General features: G+C 47.7%; 1 protein-coding gene across 1 annotated transcript in view; it reads right to left on the bottom strand.

Annotated features, from left to right (window-relative positions):
- The window catches only part of LOC130484267 (KAT8 regulatory NSL complex subunit 1-like), a 36183-nt gene extending 26872 nt beyond the window's left edge, over positions 1–9311 (bottom strand). The window contains exon 1 of the mRNA XM_056857171.1: positions 8929–9311. Coding sequence (XP_056713149.1) covers positions 8929–9311 — 383 coding nt within the window. The remainder of the gene's footprint in view (positions 1–8928) is intronic.
- Positions 9312–19251: the final 9940 nt, after the last annotated feature.

Below are 19251 nucleotides of genomic sequence, written 5' to 3' on the forward strand. Positions count from 1 at the left end.
AGCCTTCGACAATATTCTAACGGGCTTCATTTAGGAGGTTAACCAGAATAGGGATAAGGGTGATCTGGTAGACACTGTATACCTGGCATTCCAAAAAGGATTTTAACAAAGTCTCTCACGGAAGACTCCTGAATAAGCTTAGTAGTCATGGGATAACATGATGGGTCCTCTTATGGGTTAAATCGGAAGCACAGTAGGAATAATCAGACAGTTCTCTCAATGGAAGGAAGTGAGCAGTGGGAATAACATCCAGAAATGGTTTTGCAAATCTGTGTTGCAATCACCTAGAGGTTGTTCTAACATGGTGGAATTAAATGGTGATTCTGCTGACTGGATGAAAGAAATGTCTATCATTTCAGTATGAAATTAACTCCAAACAGGTGCATAGATTGAACAGCTCTAGGGCAAACAGAAAATGTGCACACTAAGCAATTTATTCCAATTCTCTCACTACTATCCCTCTTTTCATGAGCTACACAGACGATCCTGCCTGAATTGCACCCTGCACAGTTTGACACATTGTATGCCAAGGTGTTACAAGCATGTATATATGAGAATCATTTCAAAATGTTCTGTTCTGTACAAGAACCACTTAACAAAACAATCACATTACTTCCCCTGCTCAAATGCTTATCTCTGATTTCCATTAAGCATTAGGACGGGCAGTTCAAGTCCTCTTTATTCCTCTCCCATTATTATCCAGCCCAGAGGTCCCAACCAAGGCACCCACAGACACCTTTTCAGGTGAACACTAAGTGTTTTTAGAAAGTAGGTGGGACAAACAGAGCTTCTGATTGGCCGCTGGAGATCTGACAGATACTGCCAGATGAGTGTTTCTTAGCATTTATTCAATATGTATACTGGTGTGTTTGCAAGAAAATATTTTAAACAATATGTTAATCTTGTTAAACAGAGCTCTGCCTGAAATGTTGAAAAGTTACTATTAGAGTTATGCATAACCACACTCCCCAACATTTTGTGGCCGGCTCTGCCTCCTGCATGGTGTAGTGGTTAAGAGCGGTGGTTTGGAGCGATGGACTCTGATCTGGAGAACCAGGTTTGATTCCCCACTCCTCAACACGAGAGGCGGGCGCCAATCTGGTGAGCTGGATTTGTTTCCCCACTCCTCCACATGAAGCCATCTGGGTGACCTTGGGCTAGTCACACTCTCTCAGCCCCACCTACCTCACAGGGTGTCTGTTGTGGGGAGGGGAAGGGAAAGAGATTGTAAGCCGGTTTGAGTCTTCCTTAAGAGGTAGATAAAGTTGGCATATAAAAACCAACTCCTCTTCTTCTGCAATGGCCATTTTCTGGTTGTGCCCACCACCCTGTGACAGACTGCCAAAGGTGCCCACTGGTTCAAAAAGGTTGGGGACTCCTGGTCCAGCCCATGAAATCTGGCTAGAGTGTTGTGCTTGGCTTAATTTTACACTGCTTTTCAGTTTTATAGTGGCAACTTTATCTACCTTTTATAATGGGTTTAAATATTATTGTTTCGACGTTTTGTTTTATTGATATGTGAGTTGCCTTGAATCTCAGGATGGGAGAAAGGTGGCACAGAACTTCTTAAAAGAAATAAAAATGAATTAGCTTTGTGACCACAGCTCACAGGTTTGTAAGTTTACTGCTACTGAAACTAGTAGTCAGACTAATTATTCCTGAAATATTTATGTACTCTGGAAAACACCAGGATCTGCTCTAAAACTGCTAAAACAAATGAAAACCTTAACAACAACATTCTGACTTTTTTTCTGAATGAAGCAAACATCTTACTCATTCTGGTAACCTGAATACAATTTTCAACTAAGAATAGACTTTTCCAGTTCAATCCACAAATTAAATTTCATCTCTCTCCACAACTTATAATTAATCAAGAATTGAAAGTAGGCCTACAGTTTCACACACCATTAATTCACAATTGAGACCTACCAACCAGGCACACAAGATGTAGGTTATGTAGGAGAAATTATGAACCTACACAGGGAGGCAAGTGAAACCCAATTCACTAAACTTGAACACTGAACAAATTAATGAACTGCATAAAAGAAAAGCAACATTCCTATTCCTTTAGAAAACAGATACGGTTCATTTGATCCTAGTGAACTCTGAAAATCCCCTCTATATACACACAACAGGACAGGCTCTCTTAAAATATAACTATGGTCAAATAGGCTAATGGAAAACCCCACAGGAAATCCAAACCACATACACCTTGCCAACAGACCCTGTACAAAAACACATCCTTGTGAAAGATTGTTAAGAGATCACTAACTTTGGTATTTGCAACACATAATATTTTGCCATCACATTGGAACTAATAACACAAGCCATCATCAAGAGGATACTTGACTTCAGAGCATGCTTCCACCAGAGGGGAAAATGGAGAACACCTCTTTACCAGTGTTTCTGCTGCCAATGCAACTAGCACCTAGAAAGCACAAAAATGTTTCAATTAAAGCAGCATCAAGAATAATACTCAGCATTTGCTAAGTGCTTTAGGGCATTCAGAATGTTTAAGGTACCTTACAAAGAACTCTTCACTGGCCTATCTTACAGGGCTGTTGAGTTATTCCTATTTCATAGGGAAGAGCCTGACAGAGTACTGTTTTCCCTACCCAAGGGGGGCTGAGGCAAGGGCAGAACTAGGGACCCCGCCAGCCTCTGCCCTTCCAGCCAGACAATGAGAGCACATGCCCGCCAAACACGGTCTCATCCTGCAAATTACTATGCAAAGAATGCACACAGTAAGGACCACACAATTTGGACCTCGGAGAATACTAATCAGAGCCTCCAGCGTTACACTGAACTTTAAACCAGTGTGAGCTACGAAAGTGAAGAAGTCCTGTGAGGACACCAAAGGAATAATAACTGTGGCTGGACACAGGCAGCCCTCTCCCAGAAAACTATTAGCAGCCCTTCTTTAACATGCCCTGCATGCAGCCATTTTACTTCAAACCTTCTGCTTCTATCCATTTAAAAGTTATCAATAAAGTATTGCAAAATTTAAATGCTTAATATTGGGTCCTTGGATACTTGGGAGAAAGGCGGGAAAGATGAACTCAAGCAGAACAGAAATTTCTCCAGCTGGGGTCTGGGGACCTCTGGGGGTCCACAAGGACCACAGTGGATCCAGGGGGGCAGCAAGTCTTGTGAGCTCACTCCGTTTTTCTAGGAATGGGGGCAGGGGAAAGGGGTGGAAGAAAGGCTTCCCCTCTTTTGAAAGGTAGGTACTCACGGAGCTACTCTTGCCCGAGAGCATCCAGCCTCCACGTAACAGAAGATAAACTGCTTGGCTGCTGGGGACCAAGAGTCCAGCCCTGGGGACTCTAAACATTGAACCGCATGAAGGAGATACAGCTCTAATGGAGTCATTGCACTGATAAAACGTAACTGTTTTCACTCTATTTTCCGATGAAAAGCCTTTCAGGAGAGACACTGCATGCTTTCCATCCAACACCCCAAGTCCAGGTTTTGTGTGATGCTTACTTTTTTCTATTCCTATAAGTAACAAAGTCGTTCCAGGCCTCTTCTCACACTTGTTCAGGTGGCCTCTACCTATAAGTTAATAACCAATACGGAAATGTCTTTCTGCCTCCAGTACAAAGCCCCTTTCAATCAAGGGGTTAATTTATCAGAATTTGGGTCAGGGCTTTATGAGCTGTGACACTGTAGAGTCAGCTACCTCTGAGACCTGAACGTATATACCATGTGTGCTTCAGTTAATAGCTAATTTTTCTTAAACCTGTTTTTAAAGCACAGCTGATCTGAGTCTCAATACATTGTGCTGAGGCACTTTAAGACGGTGTGGCGTAGGCTAGCGGAGGGGGGTGTTACTTTTTAAAATTAAAATGGGTATCCCTGGGGTTGCTAATTTTAAGAATCACACCAATAAGGCCATAATTCTGTTTCTCCACTATTCCACCAAATATTGTTTTCCCTGCCCTAATATCTAATTGCCACAAATGTTTATAGACGTCAATCCTTGGTGAACTCTAACATTAAACACAGACTAAAACAAACAGACCTTTTCATTTCTCATAATGACTCACTCCTGCCTGGTGAAACAAAAGGCCTTTACTGATTTTCCATTAGGAGAGGCCCGATGAAAGTTGTAACCTTTTCTAAATCAGCAAGCACACCCTGAAAGAAAGCAACCCAAAAACATAATTTGGAATTGTAGGGTTACATTGCTTTGTTTTGAAAAACCAGAGTATTCTATTAAGTCTTGGATTGTATCCACACGATGATATCCCAGCTATTCTTTTGTTCCTGCTTCTTACTACACATGTTATTGGCTTTCTGGTTCCTTTTGCTGCCTTATCTTATCAGTATTTCCCCTCACATCCATACTGGAGGGCTCCTGCAGGACAACAGAACTCTTTGTCCAAATACTTGGACAAGGTTTTCTTATGGCAGACTTTTAAAAGCTGCCCTGGTACCACACAATACTGGACCACGCAAAAGCCATTCTGTCACCAAAACTGCACACATCTCAGTTTCCTATCCTTATCAAGACACCAAAGAACGTACAAGAAAGCAACTAGGTACACCACAACATATTTTCCTGAAAAGTCCAGTGAAGCATATGTTACCGGTATGTTCCTCACAGCACCAAGATGAGTGGCCCAGCACTTCATCTGCATGCAGAAGGTCCTAGGTTTAATCCTTGGCATCTCCAAGTTAATATATCAGGTAGTAGATGGGGTTACCTATACGATCTCCCCCTCAGACCCCCATCGTCCAGAGCAGAAATTACAGGGCTAGATGAACCAGTTATCTGATTCAATTACAGGGGAGCTTCTCACGTGATCTCAAGGGCCACCGGCCAAACGACTGACTAGATTCCTACTGTTAGCAAGGGGCTCACAGCACTTCAGCCACCAGTTATTGCCAGTCTAGGAAGGGACAGCCTTTGCTAGCTCATTTCTCTCCCTTCCTCTGAATTCCTCAGTATCCTCCTAACAAGACATTTCCAGAAGTTCCCTAGAGAAATCATTTCTGCCTGTACTAAACTACACATAATTGTTTCATTTTTTTGTGAAGTGGAAAATTCTATGGTGGAAATGGTCTCACCCAAGTAATATAAAGTGGACTGCAAGAATGCAAAGTTGTGAAATTTTTGGATTTCATTATGCTTCCAGTCTAACCTTAAATAATTCTAATCGGATGAATCCTACATCTAAGCAGCATTTAAACTACTTTATTTTCAGCAAACCACTGTATATAAACTGCCAGAATTATTAAGAGCCAAACGTTTTGCCTATTTATCTACAAGAGGTTGCAAAGACCTTAGCTGCCAACTTCAGGTGAACAGTCTGCTATACATTTTGAGAGAGAAATACAGTTTCAAATCAGAAACAGCAGCTGCCCTTGAAACATACACAGTGAAACAAGAAAATTCTCTGCCTGTTCTGCAGTGACCATCAGTTTTTACTCACCACAAAAGAACTGCCTGCCCCCCAGAGAAGAACACACTTCCTTCAGTACAGTAAACTTTGGAGACCATCAAATATTAGAGCAATAATCAGATAGCAACTCTTTTCCAAGGGCACTTTCACACATGCAAAATAATGCACATCAAATATTAGAGCAATAATCAGATAGCAACTCTTTTCCAAGGGCACTTTCACACATGCAAAATAATGCACAGGAGTCTGATGGGCACCCTAGCTTTGCTAGTCACAAGAAATTCTGGGCTACTCTGCTAGTAAGTGACAAACAGTTCCACACGTACCAGATCAGAGCAACTGCTACTGTGTAGTATCCTAGACAGCAAACATGAGGTTTAGCCATAAGCATCTTAGAACAAATATGTAAAAGCAGAAGATACACACCTGATTTGACAACTGCCTTTTATAAAAGACCAGACCAATAAGCTATAGATAAGCACATCTATTCTCTGCAGAATTTTAAAGATGGGAACAACGCTTGATTCAATTATCATTACAGATTCCTTGAAATGAGTTAATCTGTGTTGGTACATTGTTCCAAGGCCACCCAAGCTTCCCATATGCAGAAACAATCACAATCATTTGTCTCCTGCATGATATCAGCTATCAGTGTGCGCCAGGCTCAAATTAGCAGTCCACATGCAATTCTTTTCTAGCATAGTGGACTGTCCCTATAATGTTAGTAAACAGAGATAGCCCATTAAGTGGGAACCATTACCTGCAAAGGAAGTCACAAATGCCCTTCTTCTCCTTTAGTGAATGCATGCCAAATAAATGTATGACACTGGAGCTATATAACAAACTGCTGTACTCTGGAACATACAGCAAGTTTTGTGAAAAGCAAGGCTGCTTTCTAAATCATGATAACCCAGCCTGCCCTGTGCAGAAGCTTGACAACAAAAATTTAAATTTCAGAACAATTCAGTATTAAAAATCCATTGCTCAGTGTTCTCTGTGAGAAAACAGAGAGATCTAGGACAGTTAAGGACTCAGGATGCAATCTGTCAGCACTCTAATGCTAGACAATGCCAGTCTTTAAAGTTGGGGTTTGTCTTAAACTTTACATCATCAACACTCCTGAGCTAAGAACCCCTAAACTAAATTTCAGTGTGTGATCTATTTAAGAAACTCAAGGAGTGCATTTCAGACTGCAGTGACTTAAACAGGAAAAAGAACACTTAGTAAGATACGGATACTCCATGCCTCTCAATTCAAGATGAAAAGACTGCAGCCTCTGGCAGTTGGTGTCACACGCAAATGCAGTGAATTATGAATCCCCAAGACAGTAAGGAATTATTCCTATAATACCCTGAAATTCCTGCTCCCTTCAGGGAGAGAATGTCAATTCTGCATAATAACTGTAAGTCAAAAACTTTTATTATCCCAAGTGACATTACCTAGAGAGCCAGCATGGTATAGTGGTTAAGAACAGTGGTTTGGAGTGGTGGACTCTGATCTGGAGAACTGGATTTGCTTCCCCACTCCTACACTTGAAGCCAGCTGGGTGACCTTGGGCTAGTCACAGCTCTCTCAGCCCCACCTACCTCACAGGGTGTCTGTTGTGGGGAGGGGAAGGTGATTGTAAGCCGGTTTGATTCTCCCTTAAGTGGCAGAGAAAGTCGGCATATAAAAACCAACTCTTCTTCTTCTAGTCCTCAGTCAACTGCATAACATATTCTCTTTCAAGCAGACTCTGCTCCAAAAGGAATGCAGAAAGCAGGATTTGCACCCATTCACTGGTGACTAGAACAGCATGAGAACAGCTCTGTAGGATACAATCATGCAAATGATGTGGTAACATTCCATACCAACGTTGCACCCTCCTCCTCAGGAGTCAAATATGGGTATAGAAAGAAACCACATTAATTGCAGTCACAAGGGAAGGGCAGTAAGAATGGGCCCTGAGACAATATATTTGTTGCCTACCCTGCGGATAAGGAGGCTGTCCTGAAGACAGGGTGATCCTGGACAGAATACCAGTTTCAGGGAGTCCGTGTTCAACTTGCACCCAACTGGGTGTATTTGGATAGCTATTGCTTGTGGCTCTCTCTACTTAAGAACTAGATGGAGAACAGGGCCCCCACTGCGGCTGCACCCGTGGGAGCCATGCCCAGTTTTAGGATATTTCCACTATCTATCAAAAACGTGGTGACGAGGTTGTGAGCCGCTGAGCCCGGCCTTGGGCAGGAAAGGGCAGCCTATACATCTAAATAATAATAATAACAGTAGTAATAATTATCATTCATATATTGCAAGGGCAGTGGCAGAGACTTCTGGCCTCCATGGTGCAAAAAGGTACCACGTGCTGAATTCTTTCCTGGCCAAACCAAATTACTTACTTTTATCCCTCCCTCCAAGATGTTTTCCCGCACTTAATATAGCCTCTCAACACCCCCCTGAAACAGGACAGGCTGGCCTAGTCCACCACCCGTTCCCTGCCACGCTTTTATCTCTCCCTTCCTCTGAGGAACACGGGGCAGCACACGTTGTTCTCCCTTCCCTCTTTTACCCTCACAGCGACCCTGCGAGGTAGGCTTGGCATCGGGAAAAGCGCGCCTGCCTGACCTCAGGCGTGGTTTTGAAACCCAGGCGTCCTCCTCCCCCTCGCCACAGCCGAATCTTAAATCAAAAGGGTTTCCATCGAGACATTAGGAAGAACTTTCTAACAGTTAGAGCGGTTCCTCAGTGGAACCGGCCTCCTCGGGAGGTGGTGGGCTCTCCTTCCCTGGAGGTTTTTAAGCAGAGGCTTGATGGCCATCGGTCAGCAATGCTGGTTCTGTGACCTTGGGCAGATCATGAGAGGGAGGGCATCTTGGCCATCTTCTGGGCATGGAGTAGGGGTCACTGGGGGTGTGGGGGGGGGGAGGTAGTTGTGAGTTTCCTGCATTGTGCAGGGGGTTGGACTAGATGACCCTGGTGGTTCCTTCCAACTCTGTGATTCTATGAGCAGCATAGTGGCCAAGTTTGTGGATGACACAAAATTAAAAAACAACCAACAGGTTGAAATTAAATCAAAAGAGTTTCTGTCTAGACATGAGGAAGAATTTTCTAACAGAGCGGTTTCTCAGTGGAACAGGCTTCCTCGGGAGGTGGTGGGCTCTCCTTTTCTGGAGGTTTTTAAGCAGAGGCTAGATGGCCATCTGTCAGCAATGCTGATTCTGTGACCTTAGGCAGATCATGAGAGGGAGGGCACCTTGGCCATCTTCTGGGAATGGAGGAGGGGTCACTGGGGGTGTGTGTGGGGGAGGCAGTTGCGAGTTTCCTGCATTGTGCAGGGGGTTGGACTAGATGACCCTGGTGGTCCCTTCCAACTCTGTGATTCTATGAATCCGACCACGCAGCCGCCACCTTTCCCGCCTGGAAAGCGGGGCGCGAGAGTGGCCTACCTGGCAGGGGCGCTGTGAGCACCGACACGAAGGCGGCAGAACGCGCACTAAGAGGTGCCGCGCCTTCTCCCCCCTCCCCCTCGCACACTCACCCCAGGGCGTCGGGGCGCGACGTGGTGGTGGTCGCCTCGGGGCCCTCGCCGTCCGAGGAGGAGGAGGAGGAGGCGGCGGCGGCGCTGTCGGAGGCGCTGTCGGTGGCGTCGGAGTCGCAGGCGCGCTGGGCGGCGCGGAGGCGGGCGGCGGCGCGGGCGGCCAGGCGCCTCAGCTCGGAGCCCAGCGCCGAGGCCTCGGGGGCCGCGGCCAGCCCGGCCAGCTGCTGCCGGACGTGGCGCTCCACCTGCCGGGCCTGCAGCGCCCGCAGCCGGCGGCACAGGCTCCGCGCCCGGCCCCACAGCGCGGCCTGCCGGGCCCGCGCTTCCGCCTCACGCCGCCCTTCCGCCGTCGCGGGCCCGGCCTCAGCGGCTGCGGCCGCCATGAAGGGGGGGGAAGTCGTCTTCGTCGTCGCCGCCGCCGTCTTCTTCGCCGCCGGTCAGGGCCGCGCCGCCGCCTCAGGGCGGGCCCAGCCTCTCCATGGCCGCCCTCCCGGGCGGGACAATACCAGCGCGTGAGGGGCGGGCGCGGGCGCGCATGCGCGTGAGGGGAGGGAGGCAACCGTTTGGGGCTCCTCCGCCCGGCAGGGGGCGGGCGAGGGAGCCCGCCGACCACGCCTGCGCGCGCCCGGCCGCGGCCGCGCCCATACCGGGCCCGAAGGCGCGTGCGCACGGCTGCCTGTGGCTCGCCCACTCGCCTCCGACCGGAGCGCCTGCGCACAAAAGGCTTTGCGGGACTGTCAGTCACCCGGAAGATGCCGTCCGCGCATGGGCGACCGTTCGCTCGGCTACTATCCCGAATTAAATGTTTACATTTAAAGAGGGGGGAAATAATTACTAATAAAAAGTATATAATGGCACAGCTCTTTTTGTGCTGGGAGGGCCTCCTTGACGGGCAAAAATTCAAATAATAAACTTTGCACCTTCTGAATTTCTGCCTGGCCCTCAGCCCCCTCCCCCAGGCGCATCACTAAAGAAAATAGAAGAGTTGAGTTGTTGTTTTTATATGCCGACTTTCTCTACCACTTAAGGGAGACTCAAACTGGCTTACAATCACCTTCCCCTCCCCACAACAGACACCCTGTGAGGTAGGTGGGGCTGAGAGCTCTAAGAGCTGTGACTAGCCCAAGGTCACCCAGCTGGCTTCGTGTGTAGGAGTGGGGAAACAAATCCAGTTCACCAGATTAGCCTCCGCCGCTCCTGTGGAGGAGTGGGGAATCAAACCCAGATCAGGCTCCACCACTCCAAGCCACCACTCTTAACAACTATACCATGCTGGCTCCCTTTGGGCAGGTTGGGTAAAACTTTGCAATAACTATGGAAAGCATTGTACAAAAAAGCCTTGGAAAAGCAGTCAAGCAACCAACCAAGCCTATTAGCACTTCGAAGACTTTCACTGCAATCCTAAACACAGTTTACCCCAGTCTGAGCTCATTGATTTCTATGAGTTTAGACTGGAGTAACTGTTTAGGGTTGCACTGTCAATCACAAGCTAGAGAATGAACATGGAGTCAAATGGGAGAAGGGCAGACCTTCAAAGACACAGCCATTCCGGAGTTCTCTCTCCATTTAACCATGTCATGATGATTCTCGAGGCACCTGATCCTCTCCAAGGAAGTCCTGGCTCTTCCCTTTCCCATGGAAAGCTGGCAGGGGGTTGCGAAGCAGTGCCTGTCAGCTACTAAGACTTCAGGGTTTGCACTGGGGAGGGGCAGTTTCTTTGTGAAGTTCTGCTACTCCTGGCATAGCTTATGCAAACAAACTACTGCAGCAACATCTTTCTGATTTTATATGTAACAAATATATACAAAAAATAAGCTTTTTAAAGAGAGAAATGTAAATATATGTAAAGACACATTGAGGGAGCAAAAATGAAAGGATTAAAATGAAAAATTTCCAAGGGGAAGTCTGCAAACTAAATACAAAACTTTGCTTTCCCAAGATATCTAAATTATTTATTTATTTATTTTCATATTTTTAGCCCGCCCTCCCCTGACCAGGCCGGGCTCAGGGCAGGTTACAACAATTTAAATTTTCAATATAACAATAGAACAGTAAAAGATATAAAACCATAAACCAACCCAATTAATTTAAAAGATGGACACTGTATATACGTGCTTACTGTGGCAGGTAATGCCAACCATAAGCATATAATTGGTTTGGCTACCCACCCCCAAATAGGTCATAAAGTGGGGATGGGGAGTAGGGAGGCCAGCACTGATCTCATCTAATCTCACCTGCGGCCATCCTCAACCATAGGCCCGGCGGAACAGCTCTGTCTTACAGGCACTGCGGAACTCTTTCAAGTCCCACAGGGCCCTGATGTTATTAGGGAGAGCATTCCACCAGGCCGGGGCCAGGGCTGAAAAGGCCCTGGTTGAGGACAGCCGCACACTCCTCAGGCCGGGGACCACCAACAGATTATTATCAGCAGAGCGTAATGCTCTTCGGGGGGTATACCAGGAGAGGCGGTCCCGAAGATATGAAGGTCCCAGACCGTGTAAGGCTTTAAAGGTTAAAACCAGCACCTTAAATCTGATCCGATACTCCAGCTGGAGCCAATGCAGTTGTCGGAGCACTGGGTGTATATGTTCTCTGGGCGAGGCCCCAGTAAGGAGCCTCGCCGCCGCATTCTGTACCAGCTGGAGCCTTCGGGTCAGTCTCAAGGGCAGCCCTACGTAGAGCATAATGCTACTTAGCCTGTCAGTTCAATTACAATGTTACGTTTGCACATTTACCAATAGAAAATACTTGTTTTCTTTATAACAATAACTATAAATGCACTAACAATCAGAACATAACAGCAGTCACACGAAAGAATCATATGCCCTCCTCTAAAAGCTGATGAAATAGCAATTAAAGGAAATAAAAATGAAGCATTTCAGCAGCCGCGGTTTAAAAGAAAGGCAGACAATAGTGGATTTTTATAACACAATTCCTAAGCACACTTACTTGGCAGTAACTTCAACTGAAATTTACAAGATATACTTCTGAGTAAACAAGCCTAGGATTGGGATGCAGGAGTTCAGGCTGAGAGCTCCTCTGAACTGGTACTATACCACTTCTATTTTTTTGTACCGCACCAAGCACAAAGGTAGCGCTATTTGAGGAAACAATAACAACACAATTAGAAGACCAAATAAATATTCAGCCTGAAATAACAGAGAATCTGTATCTCACACTCTACACCAGGGCCCCCCAACCTTTTTGTACCTGTGGGCACCTTTGGAATATTGATATAAAGAGCGGAGGGCACAATGACAAATGGCCACCACAGGAAGTGAGGCCAATCAGAAAATAGCTGCTGCAGGAAGTAGGGGCAACCACAAAATGTCAGGGATCGAGGTTATATATAACTCTAGTAGTAACTCTACAACATTTCAGGTAGAACCGCTATTTAATAGGATTCCTTTTAATCTGCACAGCCAATCAGAAGCCCTGCTGGGGGAAAAACCCACCTAGCCCACTTTCTAAAAGCACTTAGAGGGTGCCAGGAAAAATACTGGCAGTCGCCATGGTGCCCACAGGAGCTGTGTTGGGGACCCCTGCCTTATAAGGTTTCTTGCTACATCTGTACCTTCATTCTGGATGCATTCTTCATCTTTAATAGATCACCTCTGGTCTTATTCAGAACATATATTCACAAGACTGCATTTTCCTACAAGATGGCAGCCATCTAGAAGATTCATACCTTCATATGACTCTCCTTCCCTCATCGCTGCGTTCTGACCCATCCATTTTTGAAAGTTTGAAATAATCCCAGTGCTTTGCTGAAATCTGAAAGCAAGACATAAAAACAAACTTATCTCTCTTCGGATTAATCCACATTTAATGTACAAGAGTTTAGCAGAAATATGATGGGAGGTCATGGAACACAGAATTTTACTCAGGGACAGACCTTGGCAGCTTCCAGATTTTGAGGCCTCATAATAAAAAACAGAGGACACACAATCCATGCAAACCATGATATGAAAATTAAGAACTGTTAAAAAATAAAACTAGCAAGCCCCTTTTTAGCTTGAGCAGAACAAGCAGGGGGCCTCCCCTCACACACACACACTATTAGCCCTGATCAGGGCCAGTGGAGAAGAAAAATTGTAAAACGTATTCGGGGTAGAATTTAATGAAATGAACAGAGTGAGATTCTGGGCTCAAATGGAGAAAGGAACATTAAGAATCACCTTCATGAAATAACACTGAAACCCCAAAGACTGCAAACTTTACATCTTTCTGTGGTGGCCCCTCACCTCTGGAATGCCCTTCGCCTCGAGGATGGCCTGGCGCCTGCTTTACTTTCTTTCAGGCGCCAGGCTAAAACACATCTTTTGGGTGGTGGAGAGCTGCAGCCAATTTATGGAGACCCTCACGGGGTTTTTGAGGCAACAGACTACCATAGGTGGTTTGTTGCTGTCTGCCTCTGCATAAGTGGTGATCTCCCCATCCAAATACTAACCACAGCCCACCCTGCTGAGCTCGCAAGACCGGGAGCTTCATGTGTGTCTGTGAGCACCTTTAGGCACTCCCACCTATATCTTTACCTTTTATTTGTATTTATTTATTTACGTTATTTATAGTCTGCCTTTCTTACAGGCAATCAAGGTGGATTGCACAAAGTGAGTCAGTACAATCAACAAAATGGGACATTCAATAACCAATGCATTTGGATTTTAGACATTCTGGAACCAACCAGAAAGAACTGAAGCGCAGCATAAGTATTCACATGACACATTGAGTGGTACAAAGGTTACATAATAGGGTCCTACTCACAAAATGATAAACACAGTAGTATAGACCACAGTCTCAATCATTTATCCAAGTTTGTGAAACCATTTTGTACCATGCAGCCTTATTACCTGTGCAGAAATGCACTCTTGAATAGTTCAGTTTTGCCCAGTTTGTAGAAGGCCAGGAGAGTGGGAGTTTTCCTGACCTCCTCAGACAGACCCGTTCATAAAGTTGTAGCCATAACAGAGAAAGCATGTGTACGGACAGTTGTTTATTTTGCCCATTTGCAGGTTGGCACCCACAGGAGCCCCTACTGACATGAGCGAAGTTGTCATGGTGGAGCATAGGGAGAGAGGCAGTTCCATAAATAAGAGGGGCCAAGACCATGAAGGACTTTATATGTGACAGCTAATACCTTAAACCGATCCCAGTAACAAATGAGCAAGCAATAAAGGGCCTGCAGAATGGGAATAATATGCATGCTCCGTCCAGCTCCCATTAATAGCCAAGCTGCGGCATTCTGGACCACTTGGAGTTTACGAGTTGATTTTGATTGGAGACCAGTGTACAAAGCATTACAGTAGTCCAGTCTCGATGTTACTCTGGCGTGGATCCAGGTGGATTCCCCATGTGGATTCACACCATGTAATCGGCCTTGAGCCTCAGTGAGAAAGACAGACTATAAATACCACACGCAAACAAATGAACAGCAGTGCCAGATCAGTGCAGTGGTCAGAGTAACAGAAGAGGATCTGGGGGGCTCAGGTTCGAATCCCACTCTGCCATGGAAGCTTGCTAGGAAGGGGAAGGGGCCTAACTTACCTCACAGGGTTGTTGTGAGGATAAAATGGTAGAGAGGAGAACAATGTACCGTAAGTGGCTTTGGCTCCCCATTGGGGAGAAAGGCAGGATATAAATGAAGTAAAATAAAAATAAATACATTTATAGCAACGACATTAAATGTTTTTCCCCTCTTTCTTTCTCCCCCTCATATTGCATTGTTTATTGGAAATATTACATCATTTTATGTCACTGTTTATTTAACTATGTGTTATGTGTGTGTATTAAGTGCTGTCAAGTCGCTTCCGACTCATGGCGACCCTATGAATGAAAGTCCTCCAAAATGTCCTAACTTTGACAGCCTTGCTCAGATCTTGCAAATTGAGGGCTGTGGCTTCCTTTATTGAGTCCATCGATCTTTTGTTGGGTCTTCCTCTTTTCCTGCTGCCCTCAACCTTTCCTAGCATTTAACTATGTACTGCAGTTTTATTGCATTGTCTATGTATTATGCTGATCTTATTGCATTATTTCTAATTCCGTAATCCACTTTGAGTGTCAACAAGAGAGGCAGAATAGTACATCAATAAATGTTCTTCCTTTTCTTGCAACCAACCATCATTCAGAGTCAAATTTTTAAACAGAAAGGGGGGGGGGAATCTAGAGAAACGGATACATGCTATGTATTCCTCCCAAGATCTAGCACACCATTCAAGAGCAGGGAAGGAAGGAAGTGGAAAACTGGGTAAGAAATACCCAGTACTACAATGTAGGAAGAAGAGCAGAATGCTCTCTCGATAAAGACAGGTTTCCCAAAAGAGTTCATCTTGTAAACAGCACCCTTGTGAGGAAGCCATAGCAAGGCAAAGATTTCTGGAACCTTTTTTGGTAAGGAAACACTAAGCTCTACCAGTCTCTAGAGACAGAAAGCAGCACAGTCGTTTCATTTCCCCCCCAAAGATTTCTGTTTAGGACATCCTGTTGCCTCTTTGGGGTCATACACAAAAAGTCATGAGAAGATAAATAATAAAGGTGGAGGGCTAGGATATCTCTTCTAGCTACTAATAAATACTTGAGGGGCACCAGGCAATTGAGCAGCTCAAAAATCAGCGTGCCCACACCTCCCCCAGGATCCTCTCTTTCTCAAAGGCGTGAGGGAGCTGGTGGGCTGTCATCAGGAGGCTGCCAGTTCAAACCTCCCCTCAGGTACCAACTCAGTCAAGTCATTCTCTCTCTGCCTGGACCCCTCATATGCGGTATGGAAATCGTAATGCTGTCCTACCTCACATGACTGTTGTGCACATCACTGTGATAATGTATGCGGTATGGAAATCGTAATGCTGCCTCACCTCACAGGACTGTTGTACACATCACTGTGACAATATACGCGGTACGGAAATTGTAATGCTGTCCTACCTCACAGGGCTGTTGTACACAACACTGTGATAGTACACATGAAGCACTGTCAACACTAAGAATGCTAGATGAATGCTAAGAATTATTGCCATGTGGCGTCCGGAGAGATGGGAAGAAGAAGCAGCAGGTGGTGGTGGGGGATGTCTAGGGCCTCTCCCCTGAACCCATGAGCCCTGCCGGGCTGGCCTCCCAGCTCCACCCCATGGGGGGGCTGGCGCTTTGCTTGCTGGCTCCCACCAGCAACCCCTGAGCACCTAACCGGCCTGCTCTGTATTTCAGCAGTTGGTGCAGTTCTCCCCGCAGAAGGAAAAAGCTTAACCGGACGGATTTCGACCCACCGGAAAGAAGTGGCCAGCCTACCCTCCAGCTTGTCGAGCCCGCCCCGGTCGCCCCTACGAGCTGCACCGGTTGAACCTTCCCGGGCGGGTGGGCGCGGCTACGGAGCTTGGGCAGGAGTTCGGCAGGTGTCGCCTGCTCTTCCGGCGCCAGGCAACGCTCCACCGGTCGGAGACCCGCCTGCCGAGCCGCCTAGGCCAGGCCTCCTTCCCCGCCGCCGGCGCCCCTTCTTCCTGCGGCCTGCCCATCATCGCCCGCCTGCCCTCCCTGGCCCCGCCCACTCCGCCGTCCATTGGCGTGGCCCCGTTGCCTAGGAGAGGGAGAAGGAAGCCCCGCCTCCCTCGGCCGTTTCTTCGCGGAGGCTTTCGCCCCGCCTCACTTCCGCCAGGTACCGGAAGCGGATCTGCCCTCGCAGCCTGACGGGAGTTGTAGTCCCGGCGCCTGAGGGGGGGACGAGCGAACCGGCCGGCCGAGGAGCGAGCAACCACCGGGCTGCCGACCCATTCAAACGCCGCCCCCGCCCCGGTTTGCGGAAAGAGCTGCGAGGAGAAGTCGCAATAAGAGGAGGAGGAGGAGGAGGAGGAGGAGGAGGTCGGTGGCCCCTCACGAGGGGGAGCGCGAGAGGCTCCCCCCCCCGGCTTGCTCCGCGGGGATGGGGAGGGGGCTGCCCGGAGCCGCCGCCCCCTCCCCGTCTCTCCTCCCCTGCAAGGCCGGAGGGGGGGAGAGAGCCCCATCCCGATGCTGTTGAAAAATGGGAGGGAGGGATGGGGGGTTAAGACCCCCCCATAAGTAGGGGGCGGGGGGTCTCGATGGGGGAGCGCCCCCGCTGAGGACCAGCCGCTTGGCAAGGCCGGGACTCCACGGGGGGGGGTTCAGGGGGCGGGGGGTGTTGGTGCGGAGGGAAGGGGGTCGGGAGATGGGGAGGGAGGAAGGAAGGGGCCGAGGGGCCGGCGGAGGAGCTCGTGTTGGGCAGCCAGGAGGTCTCAGCCGCAAGCCCCGGCGGCAGCAGCAGCAGCTCGTGAACACGTGAAGCTGCCTTCTACTGAACCAGACTTCCCCGGTCCATCAAAGTCGATATTGCCTTCTCAGACCGGCAGCGGCTCTCCAGGGTCTCAGGCTGAGGTCTTTCACATCACCTACTTGCCTGGTCCCTTTAAGTGGAGATGCCGGGGATTGAACCTGGGACCTTCTGCATGCCAAGCAGAGGCCCTACCACTGAGCCACGGCCCCTCCCCTCCAGTTAGAAGGACCAGGCATTAAACGGTAGGAAAGAGCCGCTGCCGGTCCGAGTAGGCTATGCTGACCTGGGTGGATTCAGTAGAAGGCAGGTTCCTGCGTTGGGGAAGGTCTGTGGCTCAGTGGAAGAGCATCTGCTTGGCATGCAGAAGGGGACAGGTCTATTCCTGGGCATCTCCAGTTAAAAAGACCAGGCAGTTGGCACTGGGGATGGCCTGGAGAGCTCCTGCCAGTCTGAGTAGTTGATACTGCCCTGGATGGACCAAAAGGTGTGATTCAGTAGAAGGCAACTTCAGAGTGGTTGTTTCCCACCTGGACCAGCCAGATGCCTCTGGGCGCGCTCTGTGGGCTCTCTGGGACGAGAGCTGCAAAGGCTTCCTGCCGCTGGCTCGCAAAAGCTTATTGCATGCAAACACGGGAGACTTTATTCTTTATGACTGCAACAGACTAACAAGGCTGTCTCTTTGGGATGGTGCAGGAAATAGCATGAGGTCTCACGCAGGTCAAAATCCTGGTTGGGAGCGGGAGACAAAAAGTGGCCGCCTGCACCTTTGGTCCTGGAGTTTGCTGTCTCCCTTTAAGGCTGCAGGAGAAACTACAAGACATATGCAATAGGGGTGCTGGGATGCTGCGGAGAAGGCGGTTTTGCGAATGGTTCATGCTGATTAAATGCATGTGTGTACTCAGAAGCATCAGTTAGTGTGATCCTTAGCATCCTCCTTAACATATTTATACATCTGTCATGTCAAAACCTTGGTGTTTGGATAGCCAGTCGTCCCTCTATCTTAAAAGGTTTCTTTCTTTCAGCTCCCAAGAAGGGTAGCCGTGTTTGCCTATTGTACCAAAGACAAAAGAAAAGTCCAGTGGCACTTTGAAGATGAATGCATTGCTTGTAACAGAGTCTCTTGGGCACGGCATCTGACCAAGTGGGCTCAAGGTAACGAAAGCACATAATACAATAAATGTGTTAGTCTTCGAGGTACCACAGGACTCCTCTTCTATGCCCTTTCTGGAGTTCAGAATTTTGTGGCTCCATTAAACTTAATTAAAAGGCCTCTTTCATGACTGCTACGGTTTTCTGGAAATCTAGATTTTGGATTTTATCTGTCTCTACTAAAATTGTTTATGGTGTTTTGCAAGTTTTTTGGATGGCGATGAGATGTTTGGAATAAAAGTGTTGGCAATTTCTCAGTTTGCCTGTGAGTGGCTGAGAGTGATTCTGAGGACAGAGGAGGGGCCGTGGCTCAGGGGCAGAGCCTCTGCTTGGCATGCAGAAGGTCCTAGGTTCACTCCCCAGCAGCATCTCCAGTTAAAAAGGGCTGGGCAGTAGATGATGTGAAAGACCTCTTCTGAGATCCTGGAGAGCAGCTGCCTGTCTGAGTAGGCAATACTGACTTCAATGGACCGATGGTTTGATTCAGTAGAAGGCAGCTTCATGTGTGGCCATGAGGGTAAGAACACCTGGATGGGAGAGAATCTAACTGACCAGAGCTTGGCTCTCAACTCATTAGACCCGTTAGGGGAGGGACTGTGGCTCAGTGGCAGAACATCTGCTTGGCATGCATAAGGTCACAAATTCAATCCCCGGCATCTCCAGTTAAAGGAACCAGGCAAGTAGGTGATGTGAAAGACCTCTGACTGAGACCCTGGGGAATTGCTGCCGGTCTGAATAGTCAATACTGACTTTGAAGGACCAAGGGCCTGATTCAGTATAAGGCAGCTTCATGTGTGAAAAGACCATCTCCAGAGCTGTGTGCCAAATGCTCCTCCCTTGCTTGAGGTTTTAGCACAGGGCTTGAACAGGCATCCTCACAAGCTCTGACTAGTATGCCCTGG

The sequence above is a fragment of the Euleptes europaea genome, chromosome 11 (assembly GCF_029931775.1).
Source record: "Euleptes europaea isolate rEulEur1 chromosome 11, rEulEur1.hap1, whole genome shotgun sequence".
Lineage (NCBI taxonomy): Eukaryota > Metazoa > Chordata > Lepidosauria > Squamata > Sphaerodactylidae > Euleptes > Euleptes europaea.